This window comes from Platalea leucorodia (genome assembly GCF_965183815.1).
Source record: "Platalea leucorodia genome assembly, chromosome: Z".
NCBI classification, from domain to species: Eukaryota; Metazoa; Chordata; class Aves; order Pelecaniformes; family Threskiornithidae; genus Platalea; species Platalea leucorodia.
Genome location: NC_138858.1, coordinates 3,563,830 through 3,588,942, shown reverse-complemented (window position 1 = coordinate 3,588,942; position 25,113 = coordinate 3,563,830). Strand labels below are relative to the sequence as shown.

The window sequence follows — 25,113 nt, the reverse complement described above, 5'->3', positions numbered from 1 at the left end:
TTCCTCTTAATCTGATAACTCTGTCGAGGCTGTTTTGTGTCGCTATAGGACGCGCAGCTGTTACCTTAAACTGCTAGTTGTGAGTTAGTGGAGTCTGTTATAATAATAGATAATAATTATTACAATAATAATAACCCCCCAAAAAAACAAGTTAACAACAAAACAAACACAAAAGCAGCTGGAACCCTGAATTTTACAGTATTACAGGTACCAATGGTACACATTTTTAAAGCTAGCTCAGTAAGGTGGGTAAGACCCTGCTGATGGGTGAAGACTGGAAAGGATTTACAGTAGTCAGTGCCATTGTGTATACAACTCCTGGTCTTCAAGCACAGAAGTCAGGGTTTTTGCAGACTGATCCCCGTCAATCAGGAGAGCGCCTGGGATTGACTAACTGTAAGGTGGCATTTGACCTTTAGTTGGCTGAATTAGACAACGTATGCAAGAATAAAACCGAGCCGCCCAGTAGAAGGTTGTACAAAAAGCTTTAGGGTTTCCGAAGAAGTGAGGGGGGTTGTTTGCTTCTTGCTTTCCTGTTTAACTGGTAGATCAACAATCTAGCAGGCACGTAGAAAATAGCTTGTTCCTTTCCTGTAACTTGCCTAATACTCTTCGGTTTTAGGCTAGTAGGGTCAAGAAATGCCATGAAATCTTGAAGGATTTTGGACTCCTTTTGCCAAAGTGAATAATGCCAGACTCATTTGTAGCTTCCAACCCACCCCACCTCGTTTTCATAGTGAGATCAGAGTTTCTCTCAGTTAAGTGAGGAAGGACAATTTCTCCCTCATCAGGGACATGTGCCTCAGGCTTCACATGGACAACCTCCACTTCAATAACAACTTACACAGCAACTTGATTTTCTGCCTGTTCTCCTGAAAGTTTGGTCTTCTGGAAGGGATGGTTTTTGAGTGGGGACAGAGCAGACCTCCCTTCTCCTCCCCAACCCAGAAGCGATGGCTTTCCCTCTGTAACACTACTCAAGTAGCCTAAGCAGATGGCGTCACTAGCGATCAGCACTCAGAGCAACAGTATGGGCACATCAAGGCTAAGATCCTGGTACAACGCCCAACCCAACCCCCAAAAACCAGGGAGATGCCATCTGCCTACATGGTGTGGCCAGAACAACAGGGAAGAGCAACTCAGGGTGCAGAAACACATGGCGTCTGGTCTGGGCTGAAGGGGACAGTCCTGTCCCTCCTCTGCTCCGTCCTACGACTGCACGTTCCCAGTGCCACCCCCAGGCCGGACCTATTGCGACTGCAGAAGTTGAGTTGGCAAGAGCCCTCCCCTAGGTGGGATTCAGCATGACATTGTAGCATGACATGTCCCTGCTTTCACCGAGTGCAGATTTAAACAACCGTCTACTTAATACAATAAATAAAATAATATTCTTTTTCTTGCATATCATGGAGGATGTTATAGTACCTCATGCACGTTAGGTCTGACGGCCACACCAAGACCCGCTGGCCAAACGCCACCACGCAGCAGCTATCACGTAAAACAAATACAACTACAGCCTGTATTTAGTGCTTTTTGTTTTTTTGTTTTTTTTTTATTATGCGTAATAAATCTTTCACACAAAGTAATGAAAAGGATCCCCAAGGTGATACTTTACAGATCTGAAAGAAAACAGAGTATTTGTGACTGTGCCAGACTGCAGACTTCGGGACACTGCCAGACCCACGTAACACTCAAACTCTTGGAAGAGCCAATGGGGCTAGCACAGATTTCAGCATAAATCTTGGTCTGGCTTTGCCGTTTCAGCTTTGGATTGTAACTCCAGCTGTTCCAAACCAGCTGGGCCCTGGGAACACTGCATATTAATTAAATGCACAGGGAAATTACGCAATCGGAACAAACCTGTTCCTTCTGTACTTCAATTCAATGTCACACAACAAAAGGACAGCGAGAAATAATTTGCTGTGCAACTCCTACATTGATTCAGCAGCTGGTTTGACCTATTCTATCAGATTGCTGCTTTGTGTACCCTTCTTTATAAAAAGCCCTTTCAAAGAAAAATCAGGTTCTCTCCAGTTTGCCACCCGGCTGATGAGCATCTGCTCCGGCTGAGCCCTCTTTCATGAACTGCTCCACTTCTGCTGAAGGCAGCGGGGTGGAGGGTGCTCATCTCGGGGCAGGTTCAAGTGCTCACGCGTGGTTAAGACAGATGAAAACTGAGCCATCCCAGTAGCTTCAGAATCCACAGTTTAAAAGTGCATCTTCAGACTGACCTTTCCGAAGGCTGGGCAGCTGCGCTGACTCACAAACACTCTTAGTCTTTTAATAAAGACAAAATTACAAATCACTACAATAACAAGAAAAGTCATCCCCCTTTGACGTTTGCTCATAGACAAAAACAAAAACCCAAACCATAAATCCAAAACATAGCATAAACTTATGTGCAGCTCAGTCATGGCTCATTCATTTCTCATATTTTCCTAAGAAAAAAAAAAAATGCATTGCCAGTCTTACTATTGCCTTTTCTCAAAAGCTTCTGCCATTTTAAAGTCGTAAATGCTCCTGGGCTGTGTATGTTGCTTTGTAGCTATATTTAAAGAAATTTGGAAAGCTTTTTTTTGTTTTTTTTTTTTTTTTTTCCAGCCAGCATTTGCATTTGTGTAGGACTCAAATGGACTTCCACCTCTAAACAAGCAGATAAGAGGAAAGTACAATGCTAGCGCATCCTTCATGGAAAAAAAAAAAGGGTGCAAGAAATTCTATTTAAAGCCACTTGAAGGACTGTCTGAAAGCAAATCCACCCAATTCTGGTCAGTAACCAGAACATGCTGGAGCAGGCAGTGAATACAAGGCGTTGCCATGTACGTTTTCGGAACTAATTCCTTGATATTTATGTTTTGGCATGCAACGCACTGGTGACAGTCCTCCACAGAGCAGCACATGGGATTAGAGTGGTGGCATGCATGTGCAACGGGCACCGTCAGGAGCCTCCCCAGAGAAGAAATGATCCTCATTTTGAAAAATGAGATGTTCTTTCAAAATCAGGTCAAGCCATTTCTTTTGTTCTTCCAACTGCAAAAACAGGTATATCAGGAAAGGACACTTTAAAACAACAACAAAGTGAAGTATTCTACATTCAGATAAATTTATACTTCTGCCATAAAACCTTTAATAGCAAACAGGGGATTTTTCAAAACCGAACTTTGCCAAGGATCCCCACGACACACTGTCACCATTACACACAATTTTACAGGACATTGGTCTATTCTACAATCTTATAACTATTTTCTTTGGACATTTTTTTCTTTCCTCCTACACCTTCAATTTCCAGGAACAACTTTTGCACAGGAGCACAGTAAAACAAGTCTGTAAGGGACCTGACTCTGAAAGCTGGTGTTTCTAGCCCTCTATAGAGTATTTGCCAGTCAAACAACAACAAAAAAAGACTTGCTATTGAAAATCCTCCCACAAACATTTTGACATCTAAATCAAGTGTTTTGAATCTGCCTGGGAGCTAATCTGATTAATATGCTGCTTGCTTAGTTCACTCAGATGACAGTGTAGATATCAGTTTAACAACTGCAGCCTTGACAGTGCCACCGAAATGAAGGGCTGTGAGTGAAAGCATGGAATTAGGTAACGAGCAACCCATGGCAGAATCCAACAGACCATAGAAAGCTTGACCCAACGAAGCTGCCTCGCTTGAAAGAAACAAAAATACAAATGCTGCTTCCAAATCAAAGTCTGCAATCTCTTTCCTCATTTACCCTGTTAAGTTAAAAGAACAATCAGGTTTGTGGTTGGTAGTAACATCACACCCCATGTGTAAGGCCTCATTTTCATCAAACAAGCTCTAGGTTATAGGACTATAAATACAAGGTTGCCTACAAGCCGTCAGTTCCTCACACCACAGTCCGTTGCCAGCGCGTTGGCGGCAATTTGCTTCCAAAACATGGACGTTGGACTGTACACTAGCGGCAAGCTTCATTCTCCGTAAGCTTTGGGGTCCGAGGGTGCACGCTGGAAGGGGTCACGTATTAACACGCGGTGCGGAGTTTCTTTTTCTGTAAGACGACAAGAGTTGAGTTGGCTTGGCTGGGGCATCTACTTCAGCCGGAGTCCATAGTGAAGAGCTGGATGTCATGTGGGTTCCAGTACAGGGCCACGGCGGAGTTGTAGACCAAGGACCAAACGTAGGGGATGAAGAACTCCTCAGGCTGCTCCTCCTCCACGTACTTGAACTTCAGCTCAGGGAACTTCTGCAACAAGAAAGCAGAGTCCGCTGAGGGAAGGCTTGCACGTCTGTTTGCAAACATGCAGCCCACGTAAACACTGAAGAAAGAAGTCTGGTGAAAAAAATAATGGAAGGAACTGAACAATTAGACGTGAAGGAAACTCTTTATGGGATAAAGAGATAATTTGTAATTTCTTCTTTGAACTGAATGCTACATTGGCATATTGTATTCAATTCTTTTACTGTTGGTCACACTCAATTTACCTGTTAACAAAGACTAAACATGTGAATCCTTTACATAACACAAAGGTTTTAAGGAAAACTGTCATTTTTAGCAGCCCCACAAAAGCCTTCTTGCTTGTGCACGTACAGACCTGTTTATTGCAGTTTTTCCCTAAAAAGCACTTTGCTATTCATTGTACTCAGCTCCTTAGCAGGAGAATCCTTTGGAAAGGCCATAAGAATAAACAGTCTATGGTATGTTTTTGGGAATCCAGTGTTATGGCAAACTCGCTTTTTCTCTCTAATTATCAAAGAATTTATGCACATGCAAGTTTTCAGGAGAAAAATGTTCTTCCTCCAGGAAGCGTGGTGGGAAGCCTGGCTCCACGGATGGGTTCCCGGAGGCCGCTTCCAGTTTTGCTACAGGTTCCTCTGTAGTTTTGGGTAGGTCATTACCCCTGTGCCTTGGCTTTGCCGTTGCTGAGGAGCACACGGAACAACCCTAATGGCATCACTGCGGCCATCAACCCTCCAAGCTCAACTGCAACGTGTCACACATTTATCCCATTTCAGCCTCTAAGGCTGTAACCACAGGACCTGCGCACACAGACCTTATTGCCCATCCACACAGACACCTCCTGGCTCAGCCCTAACTGGATAGACAGGCTGCATCCTCAATTTTCCAATTTCCTCTCATTTCTTTCCTCCCAAAGCAGCACGTACACTGCAAACCCCCTGCGTTCCCTCGCGATAAGCGTGCGTTTTGGGGGAAGAGCTGAGCCTACTTTTGTACTGTGCTCTTCAATCATTTCGTCTACTTCTGAATTTTGCCTGTGTCAAGAGCTTGGCAGAGTCTCAGATAAAAGCCGCATTACAATGACCACTGGGGTAAGATAAAACATGACCCATTTTATTATTTATAAGGCTGTGGCTAAGACTAAGAATAAACTCTATGGTGTGACATGATCAGAACAAGCACAGCAATGGCTAAGAAGCCTCTTTGCCCATTAATAATGAAGGGATACCCTATCATCTTTCTTGAGCTCAGAGTGTTCTGTTTCCTTGCGTTAGGGCAAAAGACCCTTCTGGCTGGAACAGTCTCCTTTGAAGGGGCACTTCTTGGCCACTTGGCTTTCAGGGTTATTTATTTAACTTTTACACACCCAGGTTACTTGTGTAACGCTGCTGTGGTTTGGCTTATGTTGGGGTCAGGTCCTTCACCACAGCTCTACTTAGGTGGACACCAATATTTAGCCTGGGAGGAACCATTCTGGCCATCGGTGTGGCCGTCATCATTGTACTTGACGGCTTCGGAGCATGTGGGGAGCTCATCCGTATAGCAATCAGGGAAGGAAGGAAGACAGTGTTGTTTTCAGCAGTATTATCTCTGTTTAAGGAACCAAGGCAGCTAAAAGATAAGGTTGTTAAAGGCACTTCTGCATCTAACTCCTGTTGACTTCAAAGCCCAGAACCTCAAAGGTACATCAGCAAGGTTCGTTTCCTGTGTCAGACATACAGTTTGTGGTAGAGCAGCTCTCCCATAGCCCTTTTTTGCCCCTAAACCATTTTCTACCACCTCTCTGCAACCTCTCTCCCCAAGTCTGTTCTGACCAGCCTGTTTCATCTTCCACATCATTTTGTTTCCTCGCTCTTAGGTGTCTTGCCACCTATACTCACCCCCATCTCTAATATCCTGTCTCCTAGTCTCCCACCCCCAAATCCCTTCCACTGTACCTTCATGGTCTCTTTTTAGCGTATCTTTCTATTTTGTACTTGTCCAAGTTTTCTTCTTTTTTCATCAGCCTTGTGAGATCCTCCTTTTCATTAACATCCTCTATCCCTTCCCATCCTGGCTCCATGTCCTTAAGCCGTGCCTGCCTTCCCCCTCTGCCACCCCATCCCTTCTCTCAAGACACCACGATTCTTTCAGCAGGTTAAGCCTCACTCCAATCAAGCCCTCATGTAGATTTTAATTATTATTATTTTTTTTAAAACTGATATTCTACTCTGCTTATCCTCAGTGTAATCTTCCCCACTTCCCTCCTAAATGCTTCCTGGCTTGTGGTCAGTGTAGACAGGAACACTTTCAGTTCAGCATTGCATCAGCAGAATGAATGGTTAAACCTCATGATTAAACCACTGCAACATTTCCTAACAGAGAAAAGCCCTTACACAGCTGTCATTCTTCACCCCAAAGGTGGCTGCACGCCAGTACTGCAGCGTGTAGTAGTCCTTCTGGGAGGGAAGGGGGAAAAAAGTGATTAAAGATGCTAATTTGAGTTGAATTAAACACAGATCACTTTTTTCACCTTCAGGGTCACGGATTATAGCTACTGTTTTTGCAGACACTCTGGGAGTCCAGAATGGTCCCGCTAGTCTGGGACCATTCTGCACTCTGATGCAGCTTAACAAACATCTTAAGCTTTAAAACAGTAGGTAAAATTATGTTAGAAATTCCAATAGCTACATCTGAGATGCTCAGCTCTTACTATCCCATCATCTCTCAGCTGGAAGGACAGCACAAAATAAATCAGATAGCATTCATATTTTCAGGCAGTAACAGTCATACATTGATTTTATTCTTAAGCCTTTCTTCAGGCTGATCAATGTTGCCATCTATTGTGATTGTACTGTAGCAATTTAATAATAAATTTCAGATTACAGACTGCAACTCACTGCGATCAGCCTGGACTCTCTCACACTCAACATATACCTTGAACAGTCTGCAGGTTTATCTTGGGAATGTAGACAAGGATAATGAGATTTTTAAGGAGAAATATAATACATGTTGCCATTACATACACACAATTTCAAATGTATCTTTATAAAAAGGAGGTAAGTAATGGCAGAAATGATCTTTTTCTGATGGTCCCCCTGAACAGCAGACCCAGGATAGCTCAATGCATTGCTAACGAGACACAGAGAATTTGACTTCCAGGTCAGTAATTCAAACCCAACTTCTTTAGATGACTGCGATGATCAATGGCTGTGTTGTAGCCATGTTTTTTCATTCATTAAAAATGAGAAATCCTAGAGGTCCAGCATGGAGAGAACTTCTGCACCAGCATCTGTCTTGCAAGATTTACCACTGTTAAGATAAAAAACTACTCGTACTGTTTCAATACTAGGGTGTTCACTGAAAACAAAATTTGTTAATATTCAAAATCATCGAATTTAAGTCACCTCAAAATGTTTCTTACTTATCAGGCTGACTTTAAAACAATTTATAACAGCAAGGGTTAAACACCACATGAAAAACTTGACCAATGCCATAAAGCTTTAAAATTTTTGACAGATGGTAATTCAAGGAATGTTTAAATTCAGCTCTGTGCCGTTTATCTCCTGCAAGCTCTGCTTCCAAATGAGCAATCAGGAGCCTTCACCATGTGCTGCAGACGGACAGGAGACGACACCAAATGAATGTTCCAGGAGACCTGTAAAACAACCAGGTCAGGGGAGTCTCAGGGCACTCCCAGAAAACACCCCAGCCAGCACTGGTGAGGGTTTTATCATGGTTAACAAAATTCCCAAAGTGGCACGTCAAAGCAGCAATGTAGAAAACCATTTTCTTCTGCTTTGATGCTGTTGTGTCCAACTTAATCCTGGAAAAGCATTTGCTCCCCGGCTGGAGACACCAAAATGAACCTGATTTTTAGCGCTTTCTGAAAAGAGGGACCACTCTAAAGCACTTTAAATGGTAGCCCTAATAATAGAGGAAAAGTCCTGGCATGGGATAAATCATCCCTTTCTTTCCTTCACAGCTCTATTCGTTCAGCTGGGTGGTGTCAAAAGGTGTACAAGTTCGTTACCCGTTCGTTTCGCTATTTAAGTTTTTTAACTCATTGCCCTGACATAAATGGGTCCAGTGGAGCCATTATTTGCATTTGTCTCCAGTCATTACCAGAGCAGAGACACTCCCAGCTAGTTTGAAACCAACCAACCTGAGACAGTACTTGAAAACTTGAGAGACGAAGGTAACACTAGGGTTTGAACTGCACAATTTAAATACAGACACCACTTATCAGCTCTGGTGAATCAACTTACCACAGCACCCTATCTTGTTTTCTTCTGCCAGACAAAGCAGAAGTCAGATTTAGTGGTTGGGACGAGGGTATAAACTAGACAGACCAAGAACTTTGCAGACTGTCTGCGCTGTCACTCATATGATTCGATGAAAAACCACAGGAAGTCCGATGAACAGATGCAGAACTGAACTGTAATAACTCCCCTACCACATAAGTTCAACAACATCGTGTTTTGGTTTTTTTTTGGTTGTGTTTTTTTTGTTTTTTTTTTTTTTTTTTTTCAGTTAACGATTAGGAAGATAGCATCACAGCCAGCCAACAGTACCTGGCACGGCTCCAGGCAACTCAGTGGCATTTGAGCTAGAAGACTTGAGCCATGCATTAAATAAAAAATCCCCTTCCCTTCACAAATGAACCATCAGAGCTGCTGTTAGGCTGCAGTGTCCTGTCAGTGGATGATCTCCACTCAGATAACATAAGCAAGGGCAGATGGAGCTGCTTTAAGAGCAATGGACTGAAGCTATGTCTTTGCTTGTTCAGTGATCGAGATGTTTGACTGGATGAAAAGCAGCCCTCATCAAAGAAATGGGGAAGTCGCTGTGGAAAAGAAAGAAATCAAAGAATTGGATTAACATAAAACTGGAGAATCCTCTTTTTCTCAAGTCCTTGGTTAGAAACACTGGTTTCTGGAACAGCAATCCAATGCGAGTCAGTATTTTCAAAAGCATATGACTGGTTTAGGAGAAAAGTACCATTTCCAAAGCAGTCTGAACACATCTGAGAGTAAAATTCACATTAACTTTCCATCAATCTGAAGTTTCAAGGTCCTTCTGAAAACAGGATTTGTGTGCGTTTGAAAAGCTTACCACGAGTCTTGTTTGCTAACCTAATGACATGCTGGCAAATTATGTGTTTCATATTGCTTCAGCTAAATGTAGTAGTATTGCCTGGAGAGCATCTGCAGGACTGGACCTTATTAGCAATATACATAAACTGGCAGAGAAAACAAAACAAAAAAAAGGCTCTGATTCAGCACCATACCAAGTTTTCATTCTAAGTGCCATAACAAATATTTACCCCAGCAAGGTTCAGTTCTACAACCTGCTGTGTACCAAACATACCAGCCTGTAAGGAGTTTGGGCAGAGGAAGAACATTTAGATTTGTCTGCAAAATCCACAATGCCACTTTGAAATCTGGTCCCCAAAACCCCAGTCTGATGCAAATTAATGGCCAGTGATCTTGGAAACAACTCAACAGTCATGCCTGGTACACTGTTCATGGTACAGATATACAGGTACACATGTAAACACTGATATATTTAATTTCTGTATAAATATAAGCACTTAAGTGCTTTGACAGAGCATAATTTATGGAAGAAAATTTCTCAGTACTTGTTCTAAGATACCGATATATTGAATTTTTGCAATTATTTAATTCTCCTGGGGGGATTTCATCCTTCTCTGGTTCTCTTTGCATTTACAGTGCTTCTCTTTGACTTAAGACAGAAAGTCTATGTGGCTTTGGTGAAATATCTATATGGGCTACACCACACCTGCCTGATATCATCTTTGTCTCCTTCTCAGGCTTGAAGCACAGACGGCCCAGCAGAAGATGATGGTGGGGAGATGAAGGAAGCAAACAGGAAATCTGCTAGACTAAGCACGAGCTGCACATCTTGTTCAAAGATCTGCGTAAGGAATAGGTGCAAATTTAAAGACGGAGAAGAAAACAGTGGCGTGTCAGGAGGTTTTGAAAAAGAAAACTCAAGACGACAAGAAGAGGTTCAAAACAGTCTATGCACGGGCTAAGTATCTCCAGTTTAAGCAGTCACATGAGCTGTAGTACAGACCAACATTTTTTCCCAGGGAGTAAAATTCAATAAGTAACCCATACTCATCTAATGAGATACAATCTTTCTGGCCCAGAAGGGCAGGGAAGTTTATCTACAGAGAGACAACTGTTTTAGCAAGTTAGGATTATTGATATGTGATTTCTGTTTTCAGATCACTTGGAGTAAAGGTTTGCACAAGCACAGCTGCAGGAAAACAAATGCTCAGGGAGAGAACAGTGAATTTGCACTGTAAGATGTGAAGTACCACCAGAGAAGCAGATGTGTCTCTGGTAAGAGCTCAGCAATTATAATTTTTATTATAGAGTACTGAGAAGCCAGGTCAGTTTTGAAAAAAATCAACTCAACAGCTGTGCCCAGATGTTTATTGGTAAAAACACAATGATTTAAAGAAGTGAAATATTTGCAGTATAACCGTGCCAAGGTGCAAAGCTTTGTGGAGTACCAGATTGCTAAAAAGAAAAAGATTGCATTTCTTTCTAGGATAGGTCAGCGAACACTGACAACTTTAAAGTCCTTCTAGAGAGTCAAGGATGCACATACACAGACACCTGGTTCTTCTCCTTACAGCTAGGAAACATTGCTGATAGCTCCAAATTGTGTCACAGAAATTATTTTTGTCTTCATACCGAGTGTTTAATCCATACAAATTCCCAAAGCACTGTACAAAAGTATAAATTTGAGTTTAGGATGAGGCCGGGTACCCACTTCACGCTGTCCTGGGTCTACCTCAGAAACACCTGACTCTGGGCGACTTCTAGACAGGACAGTAAATAAATTGGACCACTGATCACCAGCTTCTTCAGCAAACCTGGCTGAAAACGTGCCACCTGAAGAGCTGATCCCGAGAAAATCCCTTAAGTGGTTGGTTTGAGAAAACAAGGGGATCCCTGTTCAGCTTCATGGATATTGTGTCTACCTGGAGAAATTAAAGAATGGAAAAAAAAAAGATTAAGAAGAAGATGAAAGCCTAAAGCTGAAATCGCATATTATGTGCTGCTAAGCATCATTAACCTCTATGTAACATTGTATGCATTATACATACATATTCACAATTCAAGGATTTACAGTTATAATTACAATTTGCTTGCCATGTCAGGATTGTTCTGTATACCATGTTGTCTAGATGGATACACATCTTTTCAGAACACTTCCAAGATGACAGCTCCTCTGCTAGGAGCCAGGCAGAGCCGTGACTTGCTGCCAGACCAGGGAGAGACAGGGAACTGCAACAGGAACATTACAGGGATGTTTGCAACACTGCAGGAAATACAATATATGCTGGCTTTGTCAAATAATAAGAAAAAAAGGACTAGAGACTGATATATGTAATTATACTTTAAGCTTGAGCATGAAGGAATGATGTGTAGATGAGGTACCATCAACAAAAAAATAGAACTTTCATCCACTTCAGGGCTTAACCTGAAACAACAATAATTCTTTGAAAATACACAGGCCTTTTAGAAGAAAGAACACAGGCCTGGGATCTGAGTAAAAAATGAACAACCTCAAAAAGACAGCAGGGATAAATGAGGAATGTTTTTAAAATTGAAATAAAACTAACCAAGAAGAGATTTAAAACATGTAGAATGAAAAAAGCTACTGACCCAACTCACAAAAACAGTTCTAGTGCCTACCTTGCATGAGCGTTCACAATCCTGTTTTGTACACACACCAACTACTCGGATAAATAAGTAAAATCCTTTGTGAGCTTTTGAATTTAGGGAATTACAATCTGAAAACCAGAATAATCCCTGGACGCATTTCTCAGTAGCATTAAAGGGCACCACTGCACAAATGGGGATGAACCTATCAACTCAGAAAACTTTTTATCAATATGAAGTGGATGTGTAAGTCTTCCTACCATGGGATTTGCAGAAAACGCACATTTCGTAACAGCAGACCCTATTTTTACCAGTGCCAAGGAAGATGCAAGTGAGTTTAAGCCCTGGCTTCCTGCATTTCAGCTTGCAACCCATCCTTCTCTAGAATAATGTGCAAAGCTTTACACAGCAGTGAAAACCAGTATGTTTGCAGCAAACGTTTTTGTTAAAACTAGAATGCATTTAGAAATCACTCATTCACTGCCAACTTTATATAGAAGATTTGTAGAGTTGCTAAGAAATAGTTACAAGATTAGGAGTAGATTTTGGACACTCTGCTACAACTCACAATTAAGTCAATGATGCTTTACTAGTAACCTCAAAGGAGGCCTTGGACATCCAGGAGTTTCATAAGTTTCAGAATTAAACCCTGGAACCTCATGAAGACTTCCCAAAACACCATTCTCCCCCCAAACCAAGCAGATTCAAGGCTGAATTTTTTCTTTCCAGAATTTTATGAATGAGACAGTTGAAAATCTGCCACTTCTCAAGTATGCTAAATGTAAACGTTAAACAAAGAAATTGGGTTTAATAACTCAGCTAGGAATCTCTCACTTACTTTTACATATTGTGTAAATCAAGGGGAGTAGGGGGGAATCAACTCTTTGAACTTTTCAAATTGGGCAAAAATTTAAGTTGTCCTAAATCCATATGTGCACTGTTTGGATCACTCTGCCAAAGTCAGAAAATATTAAGTTTAGCAAGCAAGTGAAGGCAGGGGAAGATGCACAGTCAACCAGCAGATCTGTGAGAAGCCGAGATGCTTGGTCCCTCCAGAGAAGGCTCACGGTGCCTTCAGAGCCCCAGCATCACCTGGTCGGGGGGAAACTCTTATATAAAACAAAAAGGGCTTTTTATGGTTCAGGACTTGCCAAAGATCAAAAGAATTCCTACCATACAATTTGATTATTTGCAACAACATGGAGGAACTCAAAGGAGAATGAAATAGGGGTGAAAAAGGTAACGTCTCTTCTTGGTGAAGACAGCACAGAATTAACTCATGTATCTGGGCTACAAACTCTGCTCCAACTTCTGGATAAAAATTACAGATCTGTATTCCCTTCATCAACTTTTTTAAAGCAAAACCAATACTATAAATGCCAATCAATATTCCAGTTTTCACATCAGATACAATGATCTGCTAATTATTCTCTGAAAAGTGAATTGCACGCTTTTAGTCTTATTGATACAATTTATTAAACTTTAACAGTGAAGAAAAACTCACCCGAAAAGTTTTAAAATGGCCTATGAAGCATATGAACAACGGAGGGTTTGGAGAGAATAATCCTGCTGAATAACGAATATGTGTAGCTATATACTCAAAGACATGGCGAATCTACTCTACATACATCTTAGAGCCAACTACCTATTTTAAATTTTTAGCAGCAAGTGCTACTGTTTTAAGTCAGAGCAGCTGTTTTGATTTTGATAGCAGACTAGTCTAAAACACGAGGAATGTTGTTTATCGTGGAAATACTTTGTGCTCCAGATAACATCACCGACGACTGCTCCACCTAGGCTAATGCACCACCCCATCGTCCTAAAACAAACCCCAGCTAAACCTCTCACCGCTGCCCGACCTCTTCTACTCCCACCAAAACCCCAGCAGTTGTGCAAATGAAACTCTTGCCATGGCGCGTGCCACGCAATCAGCAACGCAAAAATGAGCCCAGGGTGTTTGCTACAAGCGTGGCAATGAAGGAAACCGTTACGCTTCAAGAACATGACCCACATTTTTGTGTTTCAGTAAGGCACCAGAGCAAGCACCCTGTCTTGCTGCAAGAGGGACTTGCCTCGGGAGCCCTGTCTGGATGATGTACAAACTCTTACCCAGCTTCCTAATATGTAAATATTACCATTTTCTCACTTTTTCATAGGAATTATCGTGTTCAGGGTTAGATTTTTCTTCCCCCATCCTGGGAAAGGAGCTGGAAATTTCACTGTCCATCTTTACAGACTCAGTCCCACCTTGCGCTTGCTGGTGGAGAGCTGGCAACCACCTATGAAGTCTCTAATACTGATTTTCATCTCCTTGCTCTTCAGGCTCTGAGACGGGAAGGAAGGGACTTAAGTATGCTGACAGCATAAACCACACTAATTTCATAGTTAAAGGATTTTTCCTTTTGGAAGCTACCTACATGAACCCTCTCTGCTGCCCTAATACAGGATTATCCAGTTGAAGCACAGAGGCCGAGGACTGAGAGGTCAAAATGCTGTTTTCACCCGCCTGCTTCTTTCAACCAAAAGTCAGAGTTACTACAATGCCACAGTTGTTTGTTTTCTCATTTAGTTGCACAGAACATATTCCCCCAACACAAAAGGTGGCAGGAGAAGAGCAGAGTGATTCAGTTTGCATATTTTTCCAGTGACAAGGTCCCAGACATGCTTTCACGGGAAACTGGTGCAATGCTGCAGCGGCATCCAAAACATCCCACCAAGCCAAAAAGAAAATTACTTTGGACAACTGGGACGAAGCTCCTCTCCGTTATCACTGTACAGGGGTCCAAAACAGCGCCTAGACTTTCGCTTTGTGCATCAACCAGGGAGACGAGACCCCTCTCCCCGCGGAGTTTAATGGCTCCGATGTGCCTCGCGGAGGCTGACGTTTACAACACGTTTCCTCGCGGCTCGTTTGACTTTTACATAACAGCAGCCGCAAAGGCGAAGCCCGAGCCGACATCCTCCTCCGGTCCCTCCCACCCAGCACGGCGGCGGGGCGGCACGCCAAGCCCAAACATCCTTCCCCCCGCCGAGCGCCCGCGGAGGAAGACCTCCTTTTGATTTTGTACTTTTTAATCTGAGAGAGCCAGGCCTGTAAATATTACAAAAAATGATAACAATGCCTTAGAACAGAGACAGACTCGCTGTCACCAACTGTTAACTCTCTGATCAGGGCAGCCTAGGAAGCGGACCCTTATCTGCCTGAGGTTCAGGACATGCTGACTAACACCCCTATTGAGTCTGCAGACCTTTGGCTCCCTAATCTCCCCGAACTGGAAAACGTACACCCCGATGGACATACTCCCTTCTTAAGTATTTCAAGCCTCAGCATACAGACAAATCATGCTGTGAGATGAGCAGCGCTGCCCCGCTACGTGCAGGAAATCCAATTTATTTCTCTTGAGGAGCGAAACGTGAAATGAGGGTAAAACCTCTCCAGACGTAGCACGCGGTGCCAGACTGCAGCCTTATCTCTGCTGGGACCGCGAGCCAAGGAATTGGTGCCAAATGTGGACGTTTACACTCTTTATTTTGCGGATGTGGACTCCACAGTTTGGTTTTTTTTTTTCCCCCCTAATGCTGAGAGTCCTGTGAAGACAGACCCAAGCCAGGGGGGTTTAAGCTGATCTCAACATACAACCAGGGTGCCTTTTCTTAAATAGAATTCTAGGTTGTTCATTCTATTCTATGTTCTATATTCTATGTTCTATATTCTATATGCTATACGCTATTCTGTATGCTATACGCTATTCTATATGCTATACGCTATTCTATGTGCTTTTCTATATGCTCTTCTATTCTATATTCTATTCTATATTCTATTCATGAAGGACATAATGGTTATAACAACATGTTCAAACTAGCTACTGGAAACAAGCCTTTATCAATGACAGAGTCAAGTAGTGTGTAGGAGGAAGAAAGGAATAGCTACTAATGAGTAGGACAACGATTCCTTCAAGGTGAAGGACATCTTTATGAGTCTTGAAGCTGGGCAACTGCATCTCCTTGACTGGCTAAGTATGGGGAGGCAGGAGCTGACTGCATCCAAAAAGTGATCTGCATGTTTGGTGTCCTCCTGAAGCTACCAGTTTTAAAAGTAGCACTCTCTTATAGTGAAACCACGTTTTTTTTTTAATGCAAACAATCACCTCAATCTGAAAAAGGGCCTCAAGTGAGCTGCTCTTTCAATAATGCACAAAAATTACTTGTGTTTTCTGTTTTACTATGCTTTTAGATGCAGCATTTCCACATTTGTTTGCCTTCACTGACCTTAACTGCATTAAGACCTCCCATACTGCTAAACACTGTCTTTAGGACATGAATCAAACAGTTCTAGAGAACACCCCACCTCAGGCTGGGGAATCTTAAAAGTCATTTATTCATAAATGCTATTATGTCCCTTTGTTATCGAACATATTTGCCCCCTTCCTCCCTGTGCGTTCAGGCCTAGATTGTTTACCCTGCTGACAACAACCAGCCTTTGCTGGTCTTCGCACAGGAGGACGGAGCTTGGCAAAACCTGATGGGACAGATAAGCATGAGGAATTCAAATAAAGCTTTGCTGCCTGACTCTGAGCTCAGAGCTACAGGCACCATTCGAATCTCATGGGTCTCACATTCAGGACAACACGTAAGTTTAAGGGCTGTGCTTTTCTCCCACTCTACTCCATAGGCACAAAATTTTCTGCTCTATTTTCGAGCTGCCAGTTGCTCGTACCATCTAGCAGACTTTGCTTCAGTCAGCTATCTGATACAAGCCTCTGGTTTCCCATCTGTAAAAAACAGTCCTTGCTGAGGTTTTTTGATACCTAACATGCTGCGGCAAAGGAAGGGAAATCTTCCTCCTGGAGCCCCTGGATGCTGCTGCAGCATTATCAAGCCGGGAAATTCTCACCCCACTGCTATGCTATCTGTCCTCAAGCCGAACTCAGCTCACAAGCCACAGGTTGATTGCTCTCCCCATAGTTTAAACATCTTTTGTGACAAAGAACTAGTACAAATTACCTAGCTGGCGTGCAAGGAGTAAACGCAATGCAAGGAGTAAACGCAATGTATGTCCCGCAGGACTCCCCGTCTGTCCTCATCTCCCGTGCTCTAAGAGCCCATGGTGGCTGGAAACACTTAGCACCTACCTGGAGTGATAGTATGGTCACTAAGTGCAAGGAGAAAAGCTGGGTAGAAGAGACTACAGTAGGGTTTGTTAGGGTAAGGGGTCAATATGAGAATATGGTCAAGAAAAAAACACTCCTTGTCTGCAAGCTCAACAGATTGTGGGTTGAGCGTTATAACCTTAGGAACCATAAACCCAGCCTAAATCCACATGGATTCAAGATTCAGTGCAATTGTCTGATACTGCGTAACAAATACAGCTACAGGAAAGGCATGGTGACCTAAACCAGCTGCCCACTAAATCCTAACAGCAGAGTCCTCAGCAGCGATGCTGATATACGTGAGAAATCCCCTGCTCGGCCAGGAAAAAGCCATTTACATCACTAATCATCTCAAGCAGGAACAAACAGCCTGTAAATCAACTGGAGAGAAGCACTGCAACTTGTACCAAAGGTTGTGACAAAATTAAACTCAGTATGGGAATGAAGTTGAGGCAGCCATCAGCTGACAAAGTACATTTCTTCCTCATTCTCACTTCTTGGTGTAGTTGCTGTAAACATTCAAGACATTTCTCTAATTTATGCATTTAATTAAAAGATATCCATAACATTCATGCTGTTTACATTTAACCCAACACTGCAATGAAAGCTGTAATTTTGTCTGGGATTTATATTCTGTACTCAAATTTATTTTGATTCCTTGATTTAAACATACACACAGAAGTGAAAATGTGTCAAATCATGAAAATGGAAAAGATTATACTCCATTATCTAGTTCATCTGTCAACCAGGGCAGAAATCTTCTGAGGACTGTTTTTCTCAAACTGCCACATGTTATGGAAACTTAATTTAAAAGACTAATTCAGAAAAGACAGCTAAACCTTAAAAGTGGAAGAGCAATTGGACCGGTATAATTGGAAGTTGGTTACATGATTTTCTCCTCCCTCTATCTTGTATTCAGTTGTTCATACCTCACCGTATCTTGCACCTTCTGGGATAAAATTGTTGGTCTCTGCCACATTATTTTATGTTATTTTTGAAAAAAGAGGTTAATCCTTTTTTTCTTTTTTTAAATGGAATGAGAAAAAATGTGGGTTTTTTTTTTAATCAAAGAAAGTAATACATTCATTTTAAATGCAACCTTTTTTTCCTTTTCAGCTACCCTGCCTATACTGAAGGTTTGCAGTTAGAAAACAAACACATGGGTTGGAAATAGCTCTCAGCTGAGGAGAAAAAAAAATGTCAGAGCATTTCAGCGTAATTTTACTTTGCTTTGACCAAAGTTGCAAGATATTTGGAAACAACACGTCATGCACATGCAGTGCATTTGGCACTGGACTTTTCATTAGACTCACAACATATGCAACTAAGTAAGGGAAGACTGCACAACACATGCGAAGCAGATTTAGTCACAGCGAAAAACGTAATAAAAGTATAGGGTGGCTTTCTAGGGTATGGAGGAGGACGAGGGAAACTTGGGAAATGTTATTTAGCTTGAGCAAATGTATAGCTCCTAAGTTAATAGGGGATGGGCTCTGGCTCGGAGCCCTCCCGTAAGATGTACTGGACGGGGAGTTATGGGCTGCTCATGAGCGCTGGGCTCCGGCCAAGCTGCTGCGAAGCCAGCAAACCTCTGCAGCTCTGGGCAGGGAAGCTCCTCTCTGCTCTCTTTCAAAAACCGGGATCATCCTTGAAGGTTAACAGAGTTCAAATTACGCGGCAGGCGAGCAGTTAGCAGAATGGAAGTAGCTTTGAGAAACGTACGCATGCAAAACGTTGTTTACCAGTGTCAGAGATCTGTTACTGTGGGAAGCGACTTGGAAAGTCTCACCCTGCTTCCCCATCCTCTCATTTCTTCAGTGCTTTCTTTCTGCCTTGGTATTTTATATTTCTCTCCTGTAGTAGCTTCCCTAAACCAACGAAATCAACGAATTTAAAGTAGCTGGAGACAAAAAAAACAGATACACAAAGATAGACCGCTTCATGTTACAATCTCTGTAAAGTTTAAATTCTTCTACTCAATGTCTCTACATGTGCCCTTCCTTCCTATAAAGTAAGAAAATGACACTATCTCTATATGTGCCACTGAAAAACTAAATTTAGGGAGTATTTATTTATTTTCAAATTGCACAGCTAAATCAAAGTAGATGCACTAATAGGCAATGCAGTGTCTCAAGAGCTCACATGGAAAAATCAGATTCTGTTGCTACACTCACTCCCAGTCTCGTTGGGTATTCCACAGTGCAATGAAAGGCCAAGACCAGACTTCAGTTGTGCATGAGGAAATGTCTGATTGATCTCTTTTGGCAATGCATGCTCCTTTTAGTGACTGGAGTTTGTATGTCATCTCCTGACCCTTCCCCTCCACAAAGTTTGCAGAGCACCTAACATTAGGCCCCCCATTTATCACCACCGGCAACGCCTTGTGCAAGGATGCTCTGCCATCTGGAGAGCAGCAGGAAGGAAAACATCCCTCATCCTGGGTGACAGTAGGAAAATGCCACCACTTACCACTTTTTTCTCCTAAAAAACAATATTCCTAACAGCGCTGGTTCCTGCTCATCACTGCAAAACAGCCTCCTTCTGGGTAAGAACTGGTTGGGGCACCTTTCACCAGACACGAAATGAAGATGCGGAAGGGTCCCTCTCATGCTGACTATGCCACCAGAAGAGCACAACCACACTCTTCTGATTCAAGGAACAACAAGATCGCTGCAACGGACTTCCCTTGTGTCCATTACAGAAATATTTTTCTGCTCCCTACAGGATGCATAAAGAATTACATATTTATTTCTTAAGATTCATATTTGGACACCTGGGTATTTTAATACAACAGCAAAAAAAGGCAAATGTTTACCAGCCTCCATGAGAGTACCACTGCTGCTTCTTCCTCATCATTTGTTATACTTTTCTTCATACTCCCTTCCTAATTTTTATCACCAGGGGCAAAAGGATGCTAACTAATCCCTTAGCAAATGCTGAACAGCCAATTCTATGCTCCTATCAGTGCTGCTCTTTCCCAGGCTACTTGTTGAACAGCTCTTTCACCTCTGTTTTTTTGTTATGAACTTTAATCATAGACACGAATAAACAACTTTATTATTACCTGGCCACATGATGCATTTGAAAATCCTGATAACCAACCCTCCACCATCTCCTGTTCTGCCCAGACCCCAGCTCTCCTCCTGTTCAGGTTCAAAGGAATTCTTAACTTTACAGCATCGATAGTTTCCTGATGGCCTAATCCTGGGTCAGAAAGAAAAAAAAAAAAAAAACCCTTTAATAACTGTTGTTATAGGACACTATTCCATTTTCTAAAGCCTCTGCATGTAACTGCATGAATTCTCATCTGTTGTCTTAATGCGAAGCAGTTAATTACAATGCACAAGCTGCCACAGGCAAGGCTGAGACATTAATCAGCTCGGCTGGGTATGGGGCTATAACTGCAGTTACAGTTCTGCATAGCAATGAAGGGACTAAACCCAGGTGACGGCAGTTAAGACAACCATAGGAGAAACACACTGGGGAGCAGCAAAACTCTTGCACTGCTGATCACTCTGCTCCTAGAGGGGTTTATTTTCCCTTTTACATTTTCCTTGGTTTGAAGAATTAGTCTCAGAATCACTAATGATATATATTATTGTATTAATATAATATTATTATATTTGCATTTATACAATTGTCGTTATTACCTAGTACGTTCCTCCTGGCTGGGTGGAGATGACTTCGTCATCTGAGCATTTCATTTCATTTCATTCCATTCTCAAAATTGGTTTTGGATAACCAAAACACTGTCCAGACTGCTGTGGAAAGCTGACCTGCATAACAATATTATTGAACAGCTCTTCTGAAACAGCTAGGGTAACTCCAGAATAACGTGATTTCATCCTAGTATAATTGCTCAGCATTGTGAAGAAAGCAATTACTCTGGAATGAAGTGACTGAATCCAGAATGCAGCTTCCAGAAGGTAACTGGGAGACTTTTCAGGGGTGGAGGGGACAGACATTAAGCCTCCATGTAAATATTAGTCTCCATGCAGACACAGCTTGGGAATAGGTGTGTCCTGTGCTAGCCCACCCTTCATCTTGGCCAACGCACCTCATTCCTGAACTGCAGAATCACTGCTACTCAAGTCACTCACCCAAGGCACCACCCTCCCAAGCTACCTTGTCTTGCTGTGCAACACCCAGCATTCCTTCATCCCTGGATGAAATTTGCTTCTCTGGATTCAAGTATGATAAACAAAGCCCTACATATCAACAGGATGCAGCTTTCCTAGCGAACTGTGATCAAACTACTAGTAGGATGCAAAGGAGATAATAAAAATACATAAACCACTTGATTTAAAAACCACAACTGCCACCATAATCCTGAAGCCAATGAAAGCTTCACCACTGCTCCTGAAAATTCTACATGTAAGGTTTTCCTGTGTTGTATTTGCATTTATACAATTCAACTGTTATTATTACCTATTACTCCAAATTAGTCTATTTTCAGCCAGTCATTTATCTTGTAGGTATTACAGAAAATGAAGATCTTATGCAAGGGTTGAAGAAAGAAGCTGGATTCAACTGTTTGGAGCTTCCCCTGATGATAGTAATGGTCTTTTTGGAACCATGACAGGTTCACTGATTTTTCAACATATAAAGCAAGCGTGGATTTGAGTGCAAGTGCCACTTCAGCCTTGACCATCAATAGTCTCTCACTGATAGGTATGAGGGATCTCCAAGCACGCACAGCCCTTAGCAATCTTCTGGCTTCCCTGGTTCAGAATGGAAAGGACCAATGCTCTGAGATTCCCAGTAGTGTATATGGAACTCTATTTTAAAATGTCTGTTTTTTTTAAAGGAATATCATATTTTTACTACTAAACCCCCATTTTTTTAAAAGCAAGGAATGCTAAATTTGTAATATTTTTAAGTTACCTTCAGCTGTAGACACAGCTCTGAAAGCATCTGATTTTTCTATGAGTCTCAGTTATGTCAGCAATGAGGACAAGCCATCTACTTATCTTCTTCTGAGGTGGCTTAGCCTTGCAGGATGCAGGCTGCGAACGCGGTCCCTCGCTGGCATCAGCCACACGCCGATCCCGCGATACCAGCTGAGTCTCGGTGACGATGAGACTTACATAGCGTTTTCACAGGTTGCAGACAAGCTGTTTTCAGCAACTTTTTGTTTACGGACAAAGGATCCAAAATTGTAACAGAGGTAAACGAGGTCTAAATATTTTCACAGTGATCCATTCTTAATAAAACGAGGAAGAGCTCTGATATAATAGAGTGCAAAAATTCTATTTACAGGATCTTCATATAAGAAGCAATGAAATTAAGTAAGGCTGTATTGCTTGCTACTGCTATCAATTAATGCAGCAACCACTTCCAGACATAATAATTACCATATGTGCACTGTGCTTTACCTCTGGGCTTATTAATTTCATACACAGGAGGTTACAGCTATTGATTGCATTAAAACATATTGACATGTTACAATAGAAGTGCTCCCGCTGCAACACATCGTTGCACAAACTGAAATTATTCAAGTGATACAGAAACAGCCAACTGCACCCATCAGCGGACAACTTGCTCATGGTCATTTCTCCATCCCCTCTTAAACACGCAAACACAGTATTGCAAGAGGAGAATGACAGCAGTTAGCTCAGCTGCTTAGGGACAAAAACTATAAGGTCTTAAGAGACAGAGGTTGACCACTGGATAAATGCAAAATCACTAGGAATACCTATCAATATAAATAAAAAAATACAAATAAAATGGCTCTTACTTCTCACTGCGATCTGCCCCACTGAGAATTTGCTCATGTAGAAGCGATTGCCAACCAGTGCTACCCTGTGAACTTCAGAGCAGCCTGAAGTTTAGTGAGTCGCAGAAAAATATGCATTTGAATGCTATTGCTCATTTTTGGGATTTTTAAAAGTGCATTTAATTTTTGATACATAACGAACAATAATGACCTCCAAATAACATCTAGAGAAAGCAGTGGCTGTGCTGCCATAAGACAACTGGGTTTCTAACTACATGCAAACACAGCAATACATTCAGAAACAACTGCACCCTGTTTGCCCTTGGCTTTTTTGTTGTCATCCTATCTGCATAATTAAAAATATATTTCTATTCAATTCTGGCTAAGCTTCTATAAATTATATAACCTGCTTCAAAACCTCCCTGTAAACAACAAAGCACTGTTTGCATTTTTAATAAATCTTAATTTTCCCTCTTCTACTTTAGACAATATATTTCAAGGAAGAATGCACTGAATTCAGTAGGTAAATCTCACATTAAAATAATTCCACTGTCCTAAAATAATTCCACTGTCCTAAAATAATATTTATAAAGACAGTGGCAATCATGATGCAGAGGAACAAATGTAACAGGCAAAATTATGAAGTTTGCTGCATTGGTAGTACTTTCATATAGGGTGAAACTGTGTCGGCAGTTTCCAGTAACCTTTAAAAATCAGAAGGAACCTGGCTTTTTTTCAGCAAAAGCACTAAAAGCAAGTACCAAGCACAAAGAGTTAACGCATTCTTCCTACTTCTGAAAGTAGGAACGAACTCTGTTTCGTCAGTGAGGTTTGGCAACGTGCGAAATCCTGTAACCAATTTCATTTCCTGATAAATGAACGGTCCACAGGGGAAAGTCAGCCAGAGGCTTTGGGAACTGTCGAGAGCTCAGACATGACCGAGAGGCTCCTGGAAGGAGCCAGACTGTCTCTTTGCTTATCGCCGCCCAGCCAAACGGCACCATCCGAACGCCGGCGCTGCCAGACTCCATTTCGAGCCGGAGCTGCGGCGCAACGTGATAGCGCTTCATCAACACGCGGGATCCCCTGAAAAAATAAACCAGCTCCAGCACACGTCTTACATTCTACTTTAAGCAACTGGGCTGAAAACACATGGTTGCATAAAACAGGCGTTGGGATGTAACTTGTAACGGTCTGCGTTGTTTATGTGTTTTAAAGCCAAGTGCTAGGAGTGAGTCGGTATTCTGGAGTTTAGAATCTCCCTCCCGCCCTTCCGAGAGGAAAAAGCCAAATACAGAAGGATAAATCATTCATTATTGGATATACCTTGGCATTAGCGAGACTGCGAAGGATGCATTTTCAATAGGAACTATAGGCTGTGTCACGTGGAAAGCTGAATGTCAGTCTCGGTTTTAAACTATAAATTCATTTTTTGAAAAGTTATCCTCATAAATGTGATTGATAGTCTTACTGCATCTTAACAGTAAATACCAGATCTAATTGCAAAATGACAAATGTGCTTCAACAGAAGCTCAGCTGTGATTTTCCGATCTATTTAAATGCCATCTTTTCGTACAAAGTTAAGCCTGAATGTTTGTTCGCTTTTGTATTATTACAAATTGATTCACAACTCCAACATTTTTACAGGAAATTCAAGTAGCTTGACACACAGAGATTTGAACTTTTAAAAGTCTAAAGTTTGAGCTTGTAAAAAAAAAAAATATTGCCAGTCTGATGACCCCTGAAGGGAAGATAAAAGGAAAAAAAAATAGCTCAAATAATAACTTCAGGCCCCTCATTACCAAAATTCTGGGTAACTTTTCAAGTGGCTTGCAGGCTTATAATAGCAACAACATCTGCAATTGATTAGCTACCCCAGCACAACCAGATGTCACAGTGACAGGGAGAAAGTACTGTTGGTTCTAGCATTTACTGGGAAGCAGAACATCATTTCACTGAAACCCCAAAATGTCTAAAAAGGAAGTTGGGGAAGCTAAAGAAATATTATGCTTGTTCTCAACCAACGTGTCTGAATTCAGTTTTATTGCATCTTCTAGTTCTCTGGAAAGCCTGTGATAAATTCATTCTTGCTCCCAAGGAAAACGCTGCTCACTTGACTCATTCTGCCCTTTATCACACCACCGCTATGCATTGCTTTGCTGGAATCTTTGATGCATTCTGCTCAAGACTGTGACAAACACAAGCTGATAATATCAAAAAAAGACAGTTCTCTACATTAACTATCTACCCAGGCTTGTAAACAAGGTACACGGCCTTGGAAGAATACCAGAGCACGACTCCAGACACACCAAGGTCTATGCTTAGAGCAAATTAACTCCAGGAGCCCCATCCCT

The 25,113-nt window shown here is 41.9% G+C and overlaps 1 protein-coding gene across 7 annotated transcripts in view; it reads right to left on the bottom strand.

The window, feature by feature from the left end:
- Nucleotides 1-2,010: 2,010 nt before the first annotated feature.
- LOC309602830 (dymeclin) overlaps nucleotides 2,011-25,113 on the bottom strand; it is a 222,469-nt gene continuing 199,366 nt past the window's right edge. For 5 of the 7 annotated variants that reach the window (XM_082336826.1, XM_082336825.1, XM_082336822.1 and 2 more), the window contains one exon: nucleotides 2,011-4,217. In XM_082336826.1, coding sequence (XP_082192952.1) covers nucleotides 4,068-4,217 — 150 coding nt within the window. In that variant the 3' untranslated portion in view covers nucleotides 2,011-4,067. Of the gene's footprint in view, nucleotides 4,241-7,734; nucleotides 7,849-25,113 lie in introns of those variants that run through there. The other 2 variants (XM_082336828.1, XM_082336827.1) reach the window with 2 other exon arrangements.